The following is a 20,348-nucleotide window of genomic DNA, read 5'->3' as shown; positions in this document are numbered from 1 at the left end:
ACGAATTTTGTGGGGACACAAACATTCAATCCATTGCAATAAATGTTATCAAGAAGCTGAGTTAGCAAGTACAGTAAGAGGACCCAACCTAGGGAAGTAAAGTTTTGAAGCTGAAATATGGAAAATGGCAAGAAGGCTGTGAGTTACCCAGAGAGGTAGGGAAAAGGGTAATAATACTCATGAAAGCCTCCAGGTAGGAAAAAGACTGGCACAGCACAGAGGTATCTCCAAGCTCTATATAGAGAAACCACTATGTGTATTTGACTGAAGCTTCAAAGTGGCAAGGAAAAAACACCCTTCTAGCTAACTAGTAGGTAGGGGGATTATTGAAAGGAAAATAATAGCTTCTTAAGGAACTGAAATATAAGAGCAATAACTAGGCCTGTCATAATTAGAAAACCAATGAAAGTCACAGAGTTTTTCTGTAACTCTAGAAGCCTCTTCTCTCTCTTCTCTTCTTTTCTCTCCTTCCCTCTTTCTGTCTCTACCTATTTCTTCTTTGGCAAGTGCTTTATTCTGCTTTGATCTCATCCAGCATAGCAGTCAACTCTGAGCCTACGTGATATTACCATTTCAACTTCACCAACCAGTTGTAATCTCAATGCCTCTCAATAGCTTGAGAGAGTAAATCTGAGTGATTACTGGCCACTTAATAGAATTAGTTGTTTGACTTTGAGTCAGGTGCCATTGTACTAGTCATCTTAATTTTTGCCACATAGAACTGGCAAACCAATTCACGTTCCTTGTGATCTAGGTGGAGTTCTAATCCCCAGCCACAGGGATGCAGGACGTAACGCATGCCCAAGCAAATAAGCATAGCACATTACTGGCCATAGAAATTGATTCAGGTTATGTACATAAGTTAGACTTTGGGTGAGAATCCTGGGATGAGAGACTTCCCATCTTCCATGGACATTACGAGAGGAAATATTTCACTCTTCCTCTAGATAGCATGATGTGATGTTATGAGGTGCAGATCTTTACAACATTTCTGTGACATTAAGGGAGCTAGATTGAGCATGGAGCCACCCCAGAAGAACCAAACCTAGGATGTTGAGGAAAATCTCAGTTGTAGTGACTTCATCTGAGCCCTGATTCCAGCCTCTTTGAAACTGGATCTACTCCAGGATATTTTCAAGCCAATAAATTTTGTTGTTGTTGTTTAAGCCAGTTTGAGTGGCAGGTTTTTTGTCATTTTCAAAAAAAAAAAATGTCGAACTGATTTGGCTTGCTCCACATCCCATCAGTTACAGAGCAGGGCCGAGGAGGGCAAGTTCATGTTCTATGTGGGAAATGATTCCTTGAGATGGTGATTCAGTCCAAAGCATACTCAAGCCACCTGGACAACTTGGAGGTGTAGAGAAACAAACAGCGTGGCTAGAGCGTGTTGCCATTACAAATGAATTCATAAGGAAGTCAGGAGAAAAAAACAGAGGTCCGTTCTGATACTAAATTACTCTATCTTCTTTTCTAAAGAATTTTAATCACATTGTTCATTGCTTCATTAATTTTTTTAAATTCTTCTTGAAAACACTAACTATTCTTCTTGGAAATAGCCACAGACTATGTTTGAAACATCTCAAATGAGCTCCTTTTGAATTATTCATGTGAGAAAATCTCTATAGATATCCAGAAATAGGGTGTCTTTCTGTTTCCATAACTTAAAAACAACTGACTGCATTTTGCTAAAAAGAAAAACTGAACTGAAACCAGTTTTGAAAAATATCACCCCATTTTTCTTCCCACAAATTGAATTTGCTGGAGAAAGCTGGGGACAGGATAGATCATAATAGATAGAGCATTTATTTGACTCTTTCTTGCTATATGTTTATGCATGTGTCTCTTACCTGTTAGGTTTTTTACAGTCACTAGAAGGCAGGCAGCTGTGTCCTCGACTGGGCTGAATATTTTTCTGGCACAAGGCCATGAAATCTAGATGAATTTCACTAGTGGTGTGTGCGTGATTCTAACTCTGGGCTGTGAGACAAAAACCTTCTGCATAAATGCGGTCTCTATTTACTCCTCTGCTTACACTTTTCTTTTTCTTCACAAGGAACGCAAATTTCCCAAGTTTGTATCCAAAGAAATGGAAAACACATACATTGAGGAGCTGAAGTCCTCTGTCAACTTGCTCATGGCCAACTTGGAGAGCATGCCCGTGTCCAAAGGTGGGGAATTCAAGCTCCAGAAACTCAAACGCAGCCACAACGCTTCCATCATCGACATGGGCGAGGAGAGTGAGAACCAGCTCTCCAAGTCAGACGTCGTGCTGTCTTTCTCCTTGGAGGTAAAAAGCCCTAAGCCCTTGAAAGTTTCCTGGCACAGCAAGCAGCACATGGGTGATTGGATGCATCACAATCAGCTTATTTTCCCCCTTACACCCCAGGAACGGTTATTACAACAACGGCTTGCTAAGCGTAGGTCAGCTAATCAGCAAGTGATTCCTCATCTCCACCAGCCCACATTTTTCTTAAGGAAATACAATCTTAAGAACCACCTACTAAATTTAATCTTGCATTACTTTCCCTGTCTTAAAGCAGTGCTTAAGGATTTTGTGAAGGCCTTATGCAATGTAGAGAGTTTAAAATTTTGGCAACCTGTGTTACAGTTAGGAGAGACGCAATCTGGCATTATTTCTTGGTGAGTCGTAAATTTCCTTTCCCATTATCTTTCCTGTTGGCTACATGGTAGAGAGTCACTTGTTGTGGTGTAACTTTTTTAGTTTATCTCAACACCCAAAATATTATAAGCACCCATTCAGGCCAGTATTGTGACAGAACGCTTAACATTCTGATCTACCTACATCAGACTTACCTGGGAAGCTGGTTCAGTATGCAAATTCCTGAGCACCATCCAGACCTACTGAACCAGAATCTCTAGGGGGTGGGAATATAAAATTGTGCAGCCACTTTGGAAAATAGGTTAGCATTTTCTCAAAAAGTTAAACATAAAACTACCATATGACCCAATAACTCCACTCTTTTTTTTTTTTTTTTTTTTTTTTTTTTGAGACAGAGTCTCACTCTGTTGCCCGGGCTAGAGTGAGTGCCGTGGCGTCAGTCTAGCTCACAGCAACCTCAAACTCCTGGGCTTAAGTGATCCTACTGCCTCAGCCTCCCGAGTAGCTAGGACTACAGGCATGCGCCACCATGCCCGGCTAATTTTTTGTATATATATATTTTAGTTGTCCATATAATTTCTTTCTATTTTTAGTAGAGACGGGGTCTCACTCTTGTTCAGGCTGGTCTTGAACTCCTGACCTCGAGCGATCCATCCGCCTCGGCCTCCCAGAGTGCTAGGATTACAGGCGTGAGCCACCGCACCCAGCCTATAACTCCACTCTTAGATATCTACCCAAGAGAAATGAAAACACATGTCCCCAAAAGACTTGATTGCAAATATTGATAGCAGCATTATTCATAAGAGCCAAAAATGGAAACAACCTAAATGTCCATCAACTGGTGAAGGGGTAGACAATGTGTGGTATAGCCAGACAATGGAATACAATTCTGCAATTAAAAGGAACAAAGTACTGATACATGCTATGACATGAATGAACCACAAAAATATTATGCTTAGGGAAAGAAGCCAGACACAAGAAACCACATACTGTTTCATTTCATTGATATGAAATGTCCTGAAGGCAAATCAACAGATTAATGTGGCCTGGGGCAGGGGGTAGGAATGGGCATAAGGGATATTATTGGGGAAGATAAACATGTTCTAAAACTAATTTATGATGATGGCCACACAACTTGGTAAATTTACTAAAAATCACTGAATTGACAACTGAAATGGGTTAATTATATGATATGTAAAACATACCTCAATAAAGTTGTCAGACAAAAATAGAAAGCATAGGCAAGGTGCAGCCCTGGAATGAGTACTTTAACAAGTTCTGCAGGTATAATACTTCTTACGCACTCCAAAATTTGAGAACCACTTATAATTTATTAAAGCTCAAAACCTCACAAGGACTTTATGAAGACCCTAGATTTGGGGAGACCAAGAGAAGAGATCAAATTTCTGTACATTTAATTAGAATGTGTAAAGACTGCATTAATTTTATACACCATCATTAAGGCTTGCTGTGAATTCACTGCAGGTAATTTGTTTTTCTATGCTCAGTTCGGATCAAGATACAGTGTTTTCAACATGTACCGTGCAGTTGGAAGAGGTAGTATTCAATTAAATATAGGGCATTTGGTGTGTGAAAAAATCATCAGTGTAATTTCACAGAAACTTTCCTTTTTTTTTAATACTGCCACCTGAGGTACTGAACACATTTTCTTAGGTGTCTTTGAATTTGATGATTGCCAATTAGAGGTGGCAATTTATTCCCTACTGCCTCTTGTCTTCCTACAGAAAGGGGGAAAAAGAGGCTTATTGATATTCATGAAGCTTTTAAATCTGTAATTTTCTAATTGTTTATTAGTACTCAATATTATAGTTGATTATCCGAAATATAGATGTGGGCAAGGCCCCGACCGTATTCCCATGTATACATGATTCAAACGACTTTAAGTTGTAAATACAAGTATAGGATTCCCAAACACTTTTAAATTAGAACAGTAAATTGCAGCTCATAGCAAAACTGCCAGCAAAAACCATTGCGCATCTATTTGTGAATGTGTTTTGGGGGGTACGGCAGGGGGAGGCAAGAAAAGGGGGAGAGAGGATTTGATTTGCAAGTTAGCACAAGACATATTTTATGTTCAGTATAGAATTGCGTGGCTGGAAGGGACACCAGAGAGTAGTTAACTTTGCAACACAGGAGCTAAGGTCAAGGATGTCCAAAGGCATGGCCTTGGGCGGGAAGAGTACTGCTGAGGAAAGGCAGCAGGTAATTCTAGAATGCCACTATGGGCTGCATGCTTTATCATCATTAACCCAGTGAATCCCCACAACCATCTTCAAAGGTATTTGCAGATGTGGAAACGAGCCTCAGAAAGATTAAGAAAGCTGCAAATGATTACACGGCTAGTGAAGATGCATACTCAGGATTTGAAGTCAGATAGTTTAAATTCCAAAAACTTTGCTCTTTCCACTGTGCTTTCCCTTTCTTTCCATTGGTATGGTTCTCCCCAGTGTAAAAATTTTCAGTTACATCTGTCCTCTCTTTGATCTTCACAAAACAGCCACAGGACACATATTATTACCTCCACTTTATAGATAAGAAAACTGAGGCCCTGGACATTTTTTCAAAAATAAAGGGATTTCAACATCCAGTCATTTGCCCAACAACATCACATGAGCAGTATAGTGGTTCTCAAAGCTGTAGCAGCAGCAGCAGCAGCTGGGAAATGGTTAGAAATGGAAAGTCCCAGGCTCCAGCCTAGACCTACTGATCAGAGACTCTGGGGGTGGAGCCCAGCAAGCTCTGGCTTAACGAGCCCTGCAGGTGATCCTGGTTCACACTGGGTTTCAGAACCAGGAGGCTGTTAAGCAGCCAATCCATGACTTGCTGAGTCCTGGCTCAATGCTAGCCGTATTGTGCTTCCTTGAATCAAGCCCATTAAAAACATATACATGTTTTGCCTACCCATGTTCTCCTCCTTGTGTAATGCCATTACCTCTTTTGGAGTACGATTGAGTCATTTTGTTCATTACTCATTGTAGATCTCTGATGTAGGTCATTTGTTTCCAATTTTTTAATCAGTTTCTTATCTTTTCTCCTTCCTCTCACCTCTCTCTTTTCTCTTTCTCTTTCTCTCATGACAAGGCATACCACTAAAGATCAGAATAGCAGGTGATTGAATGGAGTTTGGGGTAGTGGTGGGAAAGGACAGAAATTGTAAATGATATATCTTGGTGCATGGTGACACCAGCCTTTTCCCTCCATCTAGACCAGAGACTGTGCAGCTGCAGACATGTTTTTGTTTTGACTCAACAGCGTTGGCCTGTGCAGAATTTGTGTATTGTAATTCCACCCCATTTGGATTATTGTCAGCATTTTAAAATTAGGTTTCTGACTGTGATTCTGATTCAGGTTTCCATTTTCTGGTAGGAAAAAAATGAGGTATGTGGTAACTCCAAACCGGGGAAAGGCAAGGCTACAATGGGTTTCAACTGGCAGCTGTTCCCTTTAGGTGGAGCATGCGCTTTCCAGTTTGCCACAGTCCCCACCACTCTCTATCGCATCTCTGGCTCTAATGCTGAATGGCACTTGCCTTTTGTCTTAGGACTTGTACTGCTGCTTATCTGATTGTAAAGAGAAAAGTGAATTCATGAGCCCATGTCTCTGTTAAGTGCTGAATCAAAAGCTAGACTACTTTTATGTTGTTTTTTTCTTAATTTTTTGAAGAGAAGGAAAGAGAAGTTTATTAAATTGTTGGCAAATCAGGAAGTTGGCAGATTCCTATCTCAAAGTACCGACGTCCTGCTTCTGAGCAGAAGTACAGAGCTTTTAAAGGTCCTGATTAATCCCATCCTCAGCCAAGACAGTCTCATGACCTCAGGCAATTCCCCTGAGCCATCTCCTATGGCACAAAGAACAAAGGACACTCTCCTGCCCCTTCCGACCACTGGCCTGAGGCAGGGATGTAGGTTTTCTCAAAAAGGGATGAGGGGTTTTGAAGAGACAGAAAACATCTTTACCCTTTTTCAGGCCATTCTCTGTTCCATATTCCCCACTGTCAATGTTACCCTTCCAAATCTATGGGAGGAGGGGCAATATAGTGATTGAGCTACTTCCTGCTGTATTGGGGCAGGGTTTTAGACGGAAGGTGCAGCTCATCAGGTGAAAAAGGGCATAAGCAGTAACTACAACCATGAGGATCGACAAGGTGAAATGGACTGTCACCTTGCACACAATTAGACTACTTTTAAAGAAAATAGGAGAGAGTCTATTTTTGGGGGGAAATGACAAAATGAGCTTATTTATTTAACACGAAAAGAGTAGCCCATTTATACTATCTGTCTGGCCGCTGTGAGCATCTGAATTAGTGAGCCTTGTCTTTCCACCTGGGAGGCAATAAGCTACACCACGAGGAATCACATCTTCATGCTAGACTGATCCCAGCATGGCTGGTAGATACCTGACAGAAGCCATCAGATACACAGTGGCTTTCTTTGTAACTTCTTCCCATCTGTGTATTTTCCTCTGGGTGATGCTGCCCATGGGCACTGCCAGTAACCTCTATTATGTGTGATTCTGTTTTCAGGTGGTGATCATGGAAGTCCAGGGCCTCAAATCCTTGGCTCCGAATCGCATCGTGTATTGCACAATGGAGGTAGAAGGAGGAGAGAAACTGCAGACTGACCAGGCTGAGGCATCCAAACCAACGTAAGTTATGTTTCTCCACGATTCATTTTACAGAGGTTGCTGCCATTGGTTCTCTTTTGGCCAACTCCAGAGTAAATGTCTGGCTTCCCCAGGAGATCCTAAAAGACCTATACCTTGTTTATTTTTCAAAACAGATGACTTGCCTACATTTTTTTTTTTTTTTTTTTTTTTTGGCAGCCATAACAAGAATTCTCAGCCATAACAAGCAGAGGAGTGAAGAAAATTAAAGAAACAGTCTTTTTTCTGGAGGCTTTAGGTATTCACCTTTGAGGGTTTAGTCACAACTTCCATTCTTCAATATGATGTGCAGGAGAGTTTGATATAAATTTGCTTTATTACATTTTTAAAATAATATTTGGTTTAAGGTATATATTTTTCAAAATTTTTCTCTATGTGCCTTATTTGTGAACATAGTAGGAACACAGTAGGTTACATTGAATAGAATACATTAACTCACTAGGTCAACACAGTTTTGTCAATGCTTACTGTGTGTGTAAACAAGGTATCCTTGCACAGTCGAGAGGAAAACAGTCGCTGCTGTCGCCCTGCAGAGCTCACAGTTTAGTGGGGGCATCAGAAAAGAAATGATGCAAATATATAATTATAAAGTTATAAATGGTGACAAAGAAAGAGTGCTTTGAGAGGAGCTAGGTAGGAAGGAGGAAGTGAACCAGTTTGGGGGACAGATGCAGAACAGGCCTTCCTTAGGACATACGAGATATTCGAGCTAAAACTATGAAAGTTGAGGAATAGAGGTGGGCTTGGAGGGCATTCTAGGCACGGTGAATAGCTTGTGCAAAGGCCCTCGGTCAGCAAAGGCCCTGTGAGAAGCAGGAATTCAAAGAAGGCCAATGGGGCTGGAGTTTAGAGATCAAGGGGTGCCATACACTGCCAGAGAGGCAGGCAGGGGTGCTACCGTGAGGTCCTTGTTAGGCCATGGGGGGGAAAGCATGAGAAGACAGGGTTAGAGATGTGTTTTGAAAAGATCGCTCTGGCTGCAGTGAAGGGGGCCAGAGGTCATGCAGGAGCTCAGCGAGGATCCTGTCGCAATGGTCCACAGGAACAACGACGGTTCATTCATTTATGTCAACAGACTGTCAGGCCTCAAAGATTCTTGAGAGATCACTGCTCCCTTCCCTCCCTACCCACTACCTCGCTCCCTTCCTTGTCTGTCTCAGTTAAGCCAGCCTAGGCTAATGAGCATCTTTTTGTGTTGGTGTTGATTCATACAAGAGTCATCAAAAGGGTAACCTCGAGTAGCAGCTCACTGCCCCTCCTCGCCCAGAGCATTATGAGCTGTTTGGCAGAACATGAATAACTTACCAGGATGTTCAAACAAAATAGTTCAAAGAAAGCACTGAATGTTTCCTGGACTAGAGAAAATCTGAGGGCATTGTATGCCTTCAAGTGGTTCTTTGCATGAATAGGCAAAAGCCTCAGATGCTCAGAAGCTGGGTGAAATTAATGAGTGAGTGCGGCGGAAATGGAAACCAATGCACTTTGTCACATGCCACCCTCCTCCCCTGTTTTTTACAACTTAGTTTCAAACTGACAATAAATGCAGTTTCTTTTTTACTGCCATTGATGAAATCCCAATTTTTCCTCAAATAGTCTGATCATTTTCAATGCTATTATGCTATGCTGCACTATTTATATGTGCTTTTTAAAAATGTGTGATATATGGGGGAAGAAAAACCTATTTGGTGTTTCTGCCAACCTTTTAAGATGGTGGGCCCAATATGGTGTTATAAGAAGAGAAGGAAGGAGAAAGCTCTGATTATTCCAACAGCCTGTTGTTTCATAGGAGCTATTTTAACTCCAAATGTATTTTCTATCATTTTATTTGGTGTAAAGGTTTCAGTTGCCAGGGAAAATGATGAGTTGATTTTCATGAGCTTATGAATGATTAAAACAAAATTACAGATTATAAATAATTATACGCTGTTTGGGTCTACCTACTTGAAATACTCATTTCTCATATATATATTTACTTATAGCTGTACATGTGGATTATGATGTTCATACACATAAACATCTCACACTGAAACATTTTGGTTTTCTAGCGAGAAATGTATTCTTTGATTCCCCTTCAATCAGTTGAGTAAATATTACCAAAGCCCTACAGAGGGTTTGTTAATTTGTTTGTTCTTCAATATCTTAAGAATACAGGTTTCGTGGCCATGATCAAGTCAAATCTGTCAGTAGTGACTACCTAGAGTGCTGTATTTATTGAAAAGGGTTCTGAGGCCAAATCTGTATTCAGAGGACAATAGTGCCAAGATCAACTTGTCATGTCTGCCATGGGAGGGGAAGGGGTCTGAGCACTGTCTTGGCCATTTCTATGGTATGCCAAGGGGATATACCCAGAGTTTGAAATCTGACAGCGCTCATGTTTCTTCCTGCCTCTTCCTTTATCCTTTGCGTATAGATTCTCCTTATACCCTTTACTGATCTTCCTTCTAAATCCACAATTCTTTTCCCAATGCTCGTCTTTGTCATAGTTCAGTCCTGGTAGTTTTCCTCTGCCACCAGTTTTATCTGGTAGGATGAATGAGCCTGTCTGTGCAGGTCCATTTTCTCCCTGCCTCTCTAGTTTGGAATGACTCAGAATGCTTTCCACCATTTCTTTGAAGCTTTTATTCCTTCCGCTTTTTCTCCACCTCCACTCCACCCCCCATTCTACTTACCATTTATCCCATTGCTAATCTCCACCTGTCATCTCTGCTACTTGCTTTTGATTATCCTGAAAAGTATCCTTTTAGGGGTTATCTTTAATTGGTCCTAATAACTCCACTTCATCATCTGACAGGTTTAGCCCTTTGCCTGCCCTATTCATCTTCTGAATCTTGTCTTCCACTATTCTTACAGCTAACTGATGCCCATGCTTTATTTATATATTCTAAAACTAAAATTCCATTCAAGCTTGTTTTATGTATTACTCACAAATCACCCAGTAACTGGAACCATAACATCTTGCCCTGTCACATGTCTTCAAGGAATTTGGCTGTTGTCATTTTTTTTTTTTCTTTTCAATATAGTGCCAAATCTAGCAGTACAGTACATAACCCAATTTGTCTAAGAGCATGTTCTTTAGAATGCTAATGTGTGGAATTAGACACTGGACATCCCTCATCTCCTTTATCAATGCCATCTCTTCACTTATACCAAGGGCCCTGCCCAGCATGGTCATATTGGATCACTTGCATAATTTAAGCAGGCTGTGTTCTTGAGTTAAATATACTTTGTGGTTGGGAAAAATGGTGTATGTGGTAGGTAGGGGCCACCTCTTATGCTCTCAGCTAAATTGTGGCCCCAACAATTATCTTTCATTTTATCCGTCCGTTTGCTATATGTGAATCATTTTCAAGCAGACTATGTATTCTTTCAATTCTGTTGTCTTTCTCTCCTAGGTTTTTAACATAGAAAACCAGGAGAACACATGATCAAAGTTACTATGCGATATATTTCTTTAAAAATATTGTCTCCATTTGCAACACATTGTTTCTGCTTCTGATGGGAAGCCAGTGGGTGCCCAGGCAGAAGTAATTGAAATCCTGTGGTTAGGCCAGCGCTCTCAGGAAGGCATGGAGATGAGGAAGTGAAATTCTTTGTGGATTCAAGAACCCAGGCACATCTGCCCACCTCCTTTGAAATAGAGCAGAGGGCTCTTCTTGCCCTAAGGCAATGTTTTTCAAAGGGTGGCACTCTTACCGGTGCTGATAACAGAGATTGTGTTAAGAATTACCAAGACATGGAATTGAATGACATCAAATCATGTGAAAAGGAAGATGCCCCTTTTCCATTCATTCTTCAGTTCTTCTTACCACGTCAAAGAGAACATTTAAATTTGGTACTAGTAGGTCTTTAACCCCTCCACCGGCCTGGGCTGAGAGCCTACTGCAGGCAACAGCACCAGGTAGGATTTCAGAGTATTGTTTAGATCTCACTGCAGCTCCCTTCCCTTCCATTCACGCTGGTGGTGCTGCTTTGTCTTTTACAGCAGTGACGTAAGTTTTGCTTTTAAAGAAATATATTAACATTTAAAAAAGCGAATTAATTTAAATCAAATATATTAAGTGAATAATAGCACAGGTGGTACCTGGGTATGATAAAAAGTAATCATGACAGTAACTTGTGTTGGTGTGTGGAAATGGCAGAGATTAAAGAAGGTGTGCAAATTACTTTAATTTGGAAAAATTGATATAAAGAAATCTGACATGTTCCCTGACTAGATGACATACTCCAAAATTACTATCTTTGTTAGTAGTGTTGTGTAGTATAACTTATCCTCTAAAAAAAGCATCCCCAGAGGATTACATACCAGAAGATTTAAATAAGATTGCTGAAAAGAAAGGAAGCTTGAATTAGCAACCCAGTATTGTGCTAACTTTTCTGAAATTATATTCTTCTGAATTGAAACTAAAGATGCCACTTGGCATTTGATTATTTAACAAGTTCATTACTCCTTGATAAGCCACGGGCTTCATGCCATATGGATTTCATTATTGCCAGGAATTAGAAAATACAATCAAACTTGGGAACCTTATATATTCCAAGGGAATAAGAAAATAAAATGCCCTGACTGGAAAATCTTGCCGTAGCCCCAGTGCTTTTCAGTGACACCTGATCTGATGAGACCATATTAAAACAAAAGACAAAAACAAAACATAACGACTGTCTATAACATATTTCTAGGCTGGGCGCGGTGGCTCACGCCTGTAATCCTAGCACTCTGGGAGGCCGAGGTGGGCGGATCCTTTGAGCTCAGGAGTTCGAGACCAGCCTGAGCAAGAGCGAGACCCCATCTCTACTAAAAATAGAAAGAAATTATATGGACAGCTAAAAATATATAGAAAAAATTAGCCGGGCATGGTGGCGCATGCCTGTAGTCCCAGCTACTCGGGAGGCTGAGACAGGAGGATCACTTGAGCTCAGGAGTTTGAGGTTGCTGTGAGCTAGGCTGACGCCACGGCACTCACTCTAGCCTGGGCAACAGAGTGAGACTCTGTCTCAAAAAAAAAAAAAAAACATATTTCTTCTGTGAAATGTATTATTTGTCTCCATGGCGCAATGCAAAATGGGCTAGACTTATTATGCCCAAATTATTCATAGAAATAGACTTCTATTAAATTGCTACCATATTGAGTCAGTTACAAAGTCAGAAAAGGAAGTTGTTCCCTTCAGTTGCTTGCATCATTTATCATCTTCTTAATGGTACCTCTTTTTCCAATTTAACCAAAAATGTTTTCTGTGTACTGGTCCTTGGAATGGTTTAAACAGAAGCAGAATATCTTTCCTGGATGGTTCCTTTGACATTTAGATGGGAATGGGTGATACGCAAGAGCTGGCACTTGTATTCCATCAACAAGTGTAGATGGAATGCTTTCCAACTAGTGCTGGGGCTACAGCTACGAATATCATATATCAAACCTTGGCCTTGTGAAACGAACATTCTATTAAGGGACATAGGCAATAAACAAATGAATGAATAAATACATAAGTTAATAACAGATTATAGTTTGCATTCTGAAAGAAATGAGCAGGCTGCTGTGGTAAAATGTAATGGGGGTGCAGGCTACTCTTGTGGCCAAGGAAGCCCCCTTGGAGTAGGTAGAGCTTGAGCTGACAACTTAGGGGTGAGGAAGAGCCCACCATTAGAAAACCAGGGAAAGAGCATTCCAGGCACAGGGAACAGCCGGTGCAAAGGCTTTGAGGTAGGAAGGGGTTTGATGTGTTTCTTGACCAGAAAGGAGAACAATATGACCAGAGATTAGTCAATGAGGGGGAGCGTTTACAGGAAGAATGTGAAGAGTGGGAAAGGGCCAGACAGCTCAGGGCCTTACAGACCACGTGGAGGGTTTAAACATCATTCCAAGACCCTGGAGAAGCCACTTGGGGAGTTTAAGCCAGGGTGAGTATGATTGGATTCCCATCTTGAAACCTGAAGCATCTTAAAGGACCAGAAAAAAACTTGGAATCACAGATACATGGGTCAACAAATATTTACTGAGCACATACTGTTTGCCAGGCATTAGTGTGAGAGTGAGGCATAATACAGACTTGACCTTTGAAGTCATAGAGCCGTGGAGAAAAGCTGCTTGCAAAAATCCGAGTTCCTGGGCAGAGAGTGACAAATTGTCCAGGAGCCACTATAGCTATTGAGAACTTCAAAGCTATCGCATGGAAAAGAGAATGAGACCTCTGGAGAATCAGCTCCTTTGCTGTTTACCTTTCTCAACACTCCATGCCCAAGTTCACAGTCCAGGAGACACAGATACAGAGACATCATGTAGTGGAAACTTGGATACCATTTCTTTTGTTTTTCCTTCCTGAGAAAAGCTTAGTTTCTTTCAGATTTAATTAAAGCGTAAATGGTAAAAACCAACACTGACCCAGAATTTTGATTTTGCTAGGCTCCCAGAAGATATGTGGGTTGGGAGGAAGTAAAATTATAATCACAGTTTGGGATGCTCACTCTCCTGCCTCTCAGACCAGAAAGCTTGGTCCAGAAGCCCCAGTGCTTACGTAAGACCAGTTTGTGTTTGCTTGTGAGCTGGAGGATGAAGGTAGGCAGGATAGCAGAACAACAGACAGTAGGGTAGGTGGTGGGGAGGAATTGGGTGCTAGAGAACAAGCTTTGGAGAAGGAGCTCCAAGTTCTGCCCCTGACGCCATCATAAATTTGCCAGTCTGTCTAATGTAAGCCACCAAGTTTTCCGACTTCACCAAGTCTGGAGAAGTGATATCGAAAACCCCTTCCATCTCAATCATTCTATAATTCTTTCATCCAGCTGGTCCAGAGAAAAGTCATAGTGACAGAGCTTAAGGCAGAGTTTTCAGGAATTGCAACTAACTCTGAGTTGGTGAAATTTCTAGAGTTGGTAGTTCCAGAATAGGATGATCAAGTGGTGGCTGGAATTTGCCGGTTAGACACTGATACTCCACCTAAATGTGAAAAATCCATGGAAGTTCTGATTTCATGAGTAGTCCAATCCTGGGAAGATATGAAACAAGAATGTACTTTTTATTAACAGCCCTTGAAGGACTAAGTGACTGTAGACCATTTCCTTTCTGATTCAGCTTCTCTAATGCCTTGCCTGAGAAGATTGCCTGCCACTGACATCTGGAGTAATCTAAGAACTGGACTGATTTTCCATCACTATTCAGTAGAAATCCAACTTAATACATTTCTTCCATGTGTAGAAAACTACCATATTTGTTGTTTAGTGATCAGAGAAAACATAGGAGGGAATGAATGCCAGATAGTTATTTACCTGTAAAGACGGGATGCAGTGTAGAAATCCTCACGAATAAAACGAGATGGTTGATTTAGACCCATCGATGCACAGCAGCCATATGGCGTCACAGACAAGTGAGCAAAATCAGGAGAGCTGGGTCCATATCTCAGCTGTGTGACCTTGGGCAGATTATGTAACTCTTTGTGCTTTAGTTTCCACATTCTTATGAAAATTTAATTAACGTACCTAAAAGGCTTAGAACAGTGCCTGTCACATAGTAATCCTGTTGGTTATTGTAATCCTGGCTTTATTCTTGTTTGGAGGGAGGAAGAGGAGATGGGGAAAAAAGGTAGCCTGGGTCTAAGATAGTAATCATTAACAATAACAATCATTAACACTGATTCCACACTTTCTGTGTGCCAGGTGCTAAGTATTTCATAGGTATCATCTTATGTAATGCCCTACCAAAACCTATGACATAGGTGCTATTGCTCTTCCCATTTTACTGATGGAAAGACTGAAATGTGGAGAGGTTGTGACTTGGTCAAAGTTGTACAGATAATAAATACCTGAGCCAGAAGCCAACCCCAAGCATGTGCTACCCTACCTTTCTAAGAGAAATCAGACCACGAAAAGAAGGTAATTTAGGGCAGGTGTGGTGGCCCATGTCTATAATTCCAGCACTTTGGGAGGCTGAGGCAGGTGGATCGCTTAAGGCCAGCAGGTCAAGATCAGCCTGGGCAATATGGCGAGACCAAGTCTCTTAAAAAGAAAAAAAAAATAAATGAAGAAGACAGTAATTTATTTAGCACTGAATATTCATCAAAACTATCTAAAAGGGCTCATTTCCTTTCCATAAATTCAGTTGTTTTGTGGGATCAAACACTGCCACTACCCAAATGGTGCAGTCACTCACACCCGTGCAGGTGTTCCACCTCAGCACAGACACTCAGCAGGCATAATTCGACCCATCTGCATCAGCACTGTTAGGTGCTACGTGTGTGGGTCTACAGATGAGCCCCAGGTGGCCCCTGCCCTTGAGGCACTTACACAATCCCAGGAGCATCACTAATGGTAACGATCACCCTCCTTGTGGGAGTCATGATCAATAACAATTGCCCCTCCCATTTATTGAAATCTACCAGATGCCAGGCACTGAACTAACCGGTACCATATGGTTAAGAGTCAGACAGGCCTGGGTTTGAATCCCAGCTTCAACGCTCACCAGCTGGATAACCTGGGACAAGTAGATTCTCTTCACTGAGCCTCAGTTTCCCCATATTTGAAAGGGAGACAAAAACAGCCTGCCCAATGGGGTTGTTGTTGAAAAATGATATCATCTATGTTAAGAGCTGAGTTCAATGACCAGCATATTGTCACCTCTCAGGAAACAGTATTAACAGCCAAAAACCCACTATAATCTCGCTGAATCCCACATGGTACTGTAATGAAATAGGTACCCACTGTCTCCTCATTCCATAGAAGGAAAAAGAAGCCCAGAGAAGTTAGGAAGCCTGCCCCCAAATCCTACAACTCTGCAAACCCGGGCTCCAAACACTGGGAAAGCAGATGGCCAAGTCTGCCAAAGAAGAAACGAGCACTGTTGCCAGAATGCTTTTTCCAGAGCCAGAGGACAGACTCTTAGGGTGGGCTGTGGTCAATGGGATGATACAAGAGCTGGTTCTCAAAGGCAAGAGGAATCAAATGGCGTGGCATCCTCCTTGAGTCACAGCCAGGGTCAGAGCCCTCTGCAGCCTGGGTCTCCAGGCACCTGTTCTTTCTGCTCTGTCTGATCAATGCCCTTGCTCAGGAGAGGTTAGAGTACAGCTAAGATAATACTTTCTATGCATGCATAAGTTACTTGTCTTATAACAACCCCCCCCACCCGCACTGTGCCATAAAACTCCCCTCACTACAAGGATGCAGATGAATGTGGGTTCTCCAGGGAAGACAGCGTCTTGGCATGATGCCAGTCATCAAGGTGTTTGGAAACTTCTGGGGCTCTGGTGTTCAAACTCTGGAGTCCTTCAAAGTTACCTGGGTTCCTTGGTAAGGATTTAAAAGTTCTCACCCCACCCCGTAGCTTCCAGTTTAGAGGGTTTGGGGTGGGGCAGCTATTTCAGGCAGCCTTGGATAGCTGGAATCAGGTTGGAAACATTTTCGTGATTGTATGGAAAATAAAGGTGAGCATAGGCATAAAAGCAAAAAGCTTTGGGGCGAGAGAGCCCCTAGTTTGGATCTCGTTTGTGCTGCTAACATTGTTACATTGGGTGAGCTACTGAATCCTTCTGAACCTCAATTTCTTCACTTATGAGACTAATGACAGGCTGGTTGATAAGGTTTCAAATTTAATAACATATGCAAAGCACTTGGCACAAATGTAAGGGATGTTATTCTCATCTTTATCATGATTGTTGTCAGTGGACCCAGGGTGAAAAAAGAAATCAGCACGAGCCATCAAAGTCAGCTGGTGTGAACTAAAGACGTTAAAGACACTTTATCTCTCAGTTAGGTCCCCTTTGTCAGTTTCCCTTGGGATGTGTGCATGTATCTGTAGATTGCTTACTTGTTCTTGGAAGATTCTGCATGTCAAGCTAGTTTTCTTACAGTGCCTTCCATGAAGGGATGGTCAATAATCTTGGTTGGTTCAGAGCTAAGCCTCAGTGGCAAGAGGTGAAGGGCTGTGGGAAAAGCTGAGAAGGGGCCCCAGGCGATGGGCTGGAAACCTCTTTAGAGTACTGATGGCCATAAAGATATTTATGGTGGAGACTTCACCACTCCAATGAGTGCTCCGTGTCTGAAAGAACAGGAAATGGCTGCAAAACATCCAAAAGAATAGAAAAATCCAGAAAAACAAACTGAACCTTTGATACCAAACTACTGTCAGTTTTCAAGTAATGAGCAAAATACACCCTCCCCCACCAAGGAATTGCTAAATGCAACACAAGTTAACCTAAATCTAGGTAAATCAGAGGGTATCTTGACCTTTAGCAAATAGGCTGCCGTGCAATCTTATTAAGGCAGAGTTTTGTTGTTTTGGATGCTCTTCTGTAAACTTACTAGAGAGATAGAAGGAATAAAAAGAGAGCTCCCGTCTACCATGACTTTACACACAGAGTCATAAAATGCAGTTGCAGTATCAATATTTGAGCACTATTAGGAAAGAAGAATTAGAGGCAGGAGGCTCTGGGTGTAATGTCCCAGTTCTGCCCTGCCGTGTGATGTCACCTTGTATTTCTCCCTGCTGCATCAAATCACTCAACCTATTTCTACCCCAAGAGCAAAATTAGGTGATTTTCTGCTGAGCCAAATGTAGCTTGGGACCTAGAAAATGCTTCTCTTTCTCCTGATTTAAAGAGATCCTAAACAAAATGAATCTGAAACCCAGCCTGGTGTCTAGAAATGGCAGCCTCTAGAAAAACTCACTGTGCTCTTTTGGTTGTGATCAGAACTCCTCCCAGGGGCCTGGTGATCCCACAAATACTTGTAAACCAGGAAGAGAATCAGATCACACAGAGAGGAGCACAAGATCCCACTGGCCAGACTCCTCCTTTCATTCCATCAGCCCTTCCTTCATTTATCTCACTTCTCTGTGAGACTATGCACTACACACATTGTGCCTTCAAGATGTTCACGGCAGTGAACAAAAGCAGAACTACCCTTACAACACTTACAATCTAATGAGACAAACACAGACAAGGCAAGTTTAAATCATTTGGTAAAGATGCATCCAAGTTAGCCCTTGGCCTTATGGTTCACTCAAAATCTATTATATACCTTTAGCTTCAACTTGCCTTTAGGAGACCGAATAGACAAGTGTTATTTCAAAGTCATTTCTAGAATCTCTGAAATGTACATACTCAGTGATCATGTAAACACATAGAAAACCATCATAGCCAATCAATGCGATAACATCTATAATACAAGTAAGGTATGTCATTAGGATTTGTTGTTAATATCCAAATACTCATTTTCAAATATACATGAGCATTCCAAATGCATGTTGGAGTTAAAATCTTCTATTAGTCTAGTCTATTCTTGAACTCTATTAGTGAAACTATAAAAAATGTATACATGTATGTGTTATCAAAATGTTAACATGTAATATTTATAATTAGAAACTATTTTATATGAAAAACAATGAGGAGATAAATATTAGAAGAATGTCTCCTGATATCTTTAGGAAGAACATTACATCCCTTTTGAGCCAAGAAATCTTTATGAAATTTAAATAATAATACAAGGCAGAAAAGTAAAGATTAGGCTATATAATACTTCTAATCTCTGTAGACCTGTTTGGTGGACTAATATTCATCATATGAAAGAAAATAAGATGAGGTTTACCTTAATCCGTTTCCATCTGGAAGGAAGGAAAGCTTAACAAGCCACTGTTAGTATCACTGTCAGCAATTTGCCATATGGGAAGAGCTGACCCCAAAATATTTCACTCTCCCACCAACCTCAAATCACATAAATGTCTCTTTGGTCCCCTCTAAGTGTGTCACATAGAGGCATCAGGGGGAAGTTTTTAGCTGATAATGCTAAGAAATTATTGTTCCTACACCACAATAACAAAAGTTTTAATTTTGACTCATTATTGTTCAATAATAAAACTGTAATAACTAAATTGTTAACAATTTCAGTTTATTCTTGTATACCTAGAAGTTTATTTGGTGATGTCAATACCCAGGTTGGCCAAATATCGATTTTGAGTCCTGGGCCCACTTAGCATCCAGCTAGAACGCAGGTTCGGGCCCCTCCAGCACTGCCGTGAGGCAGACCGACAGGGTGACTCCGTGGGGATTGGCCAAGTTGGGGAGAAGAAGCTGTTTTAATTAGGCAGGTCAGACAGTGTCCTTGAGAGCTGACATTTGAACTTAAACCTAAACAAGAGGGAGCCAGTCATGTAAAAGGCATGGTGGGCAGAGAGAAATCGAAAATTCTGAGACCCCATGTAAAAAGGTGCCTGGTATATTTGTTCAAGGAACAGAAAAAACACCAAAGTGAGGGGAGAGGAGGGAGAAGGTCCATCAGCAAGGCTGGCCGGAGTCGGATCCCGTGGGGTCTGGAAGCCAAGGCAAGAGGTTTGGATTTTATGTCCAAAAGCAACCTGGGTGGCTTTACGTATTTAAAAGATTGGTCTGGCTGCTGTATGGAGAGTGACTCCCTGGGACACGAGCAGTGATGGGAGCAAGACACCAGCTGGGACCCTGTGGCCATCACCATGGGAGGGATGATGGTGGCTGATGGTGGCAGAGGAAAGGGAGTCAAAGGGACAGCTTCAGGATACTTTGGGACATAGAGCCAGGACTCTTCCTTTTAATTTCCACTTTCTACTCTCTTCTGAGGGTAGCGCTACATCCTCCGGAGGTTGCATGCTAGCAGTGGACACCAGTTGGCTCTTCTCTCATGAGTTGGCAGTTGTTTACCACCAGCAAACCTTGCTCTACACACACTGCTCTCCAGTTTGTAAGTTGCAGTGTCTTGGTGAATGGCCTTGAGCGAGTGCGAAGTCAGCCTGGCATTCTCACAGCCGTGTCGGACTGTAGGTTATGGATGCACACGTGGGAACTGGGGTTTCAGTTCTCTAGCTGGCTCTTTTATGCCCTGCAAGGATTACTGTGCCAAATTTGTTCTTTCTCCACGTTAGCAGGGATGTGTCTTTTACAGAATGTTACATGCTGACATTAGGGTGACATTGACACCAAACCAAAAAAGAAAATTAACACATTCCCTTCCCTTTCTTGGTTTCATTTCCTGCTTGCTTTGTAAGTCAGATTGCACTGAACTTGTGGTAATGCTTGCCACTGGTAGGGAGGTATTAAT

The 20,348-nt window shown here is 41.6% G+C and overlaps 1 protein-coding gene across 9 annotated transcripts in view; it reads left to right on the top strand.

Annotated features, from left to right (window-relative positions):
• CADPS (calcium dependent secretion activator) overlaps positions 1-20,348 on the top strand; it is a 454,766-nt gene that overhangs the window by 217,966 nt on the left and 216,452 nt on the right. For all 9 annotated transcript variants that reach the window (XM_069473767.1, XM_069473764.1, XM_069473765.1 and 6 more), the window contains 2 exons: positions 2,054-2,287; positions 7,164-7,285. In XM_069473767.1, coding sequence (XP_069329868.1) covers positions 2,054-2,287; positions 7,164-7,285 — 356 coding nt within the window. The remainder of the gene's footprint in view (positions 1-2,053; positions 2,288-7,163; positions 7,286-20,348) is intronic.

This window comes from Eulemur rufifrons, chromosome 7, assembly GCF_041146395.1.
Source record: "Eulemur rufifrons isolate Redbay chromosome 7, OSU_ERuf_1, whole genome shotgun sequence".
NCBI classification, from domain to species: Eukaryota; Metazoa; Chordata; class Mammalia; order Primates; family Lemuridae; genus Eulemur; species Eulemur rufifrons.
This window is presented reverse-complemented; position numbering and strand designations above follow the sequence as displayed.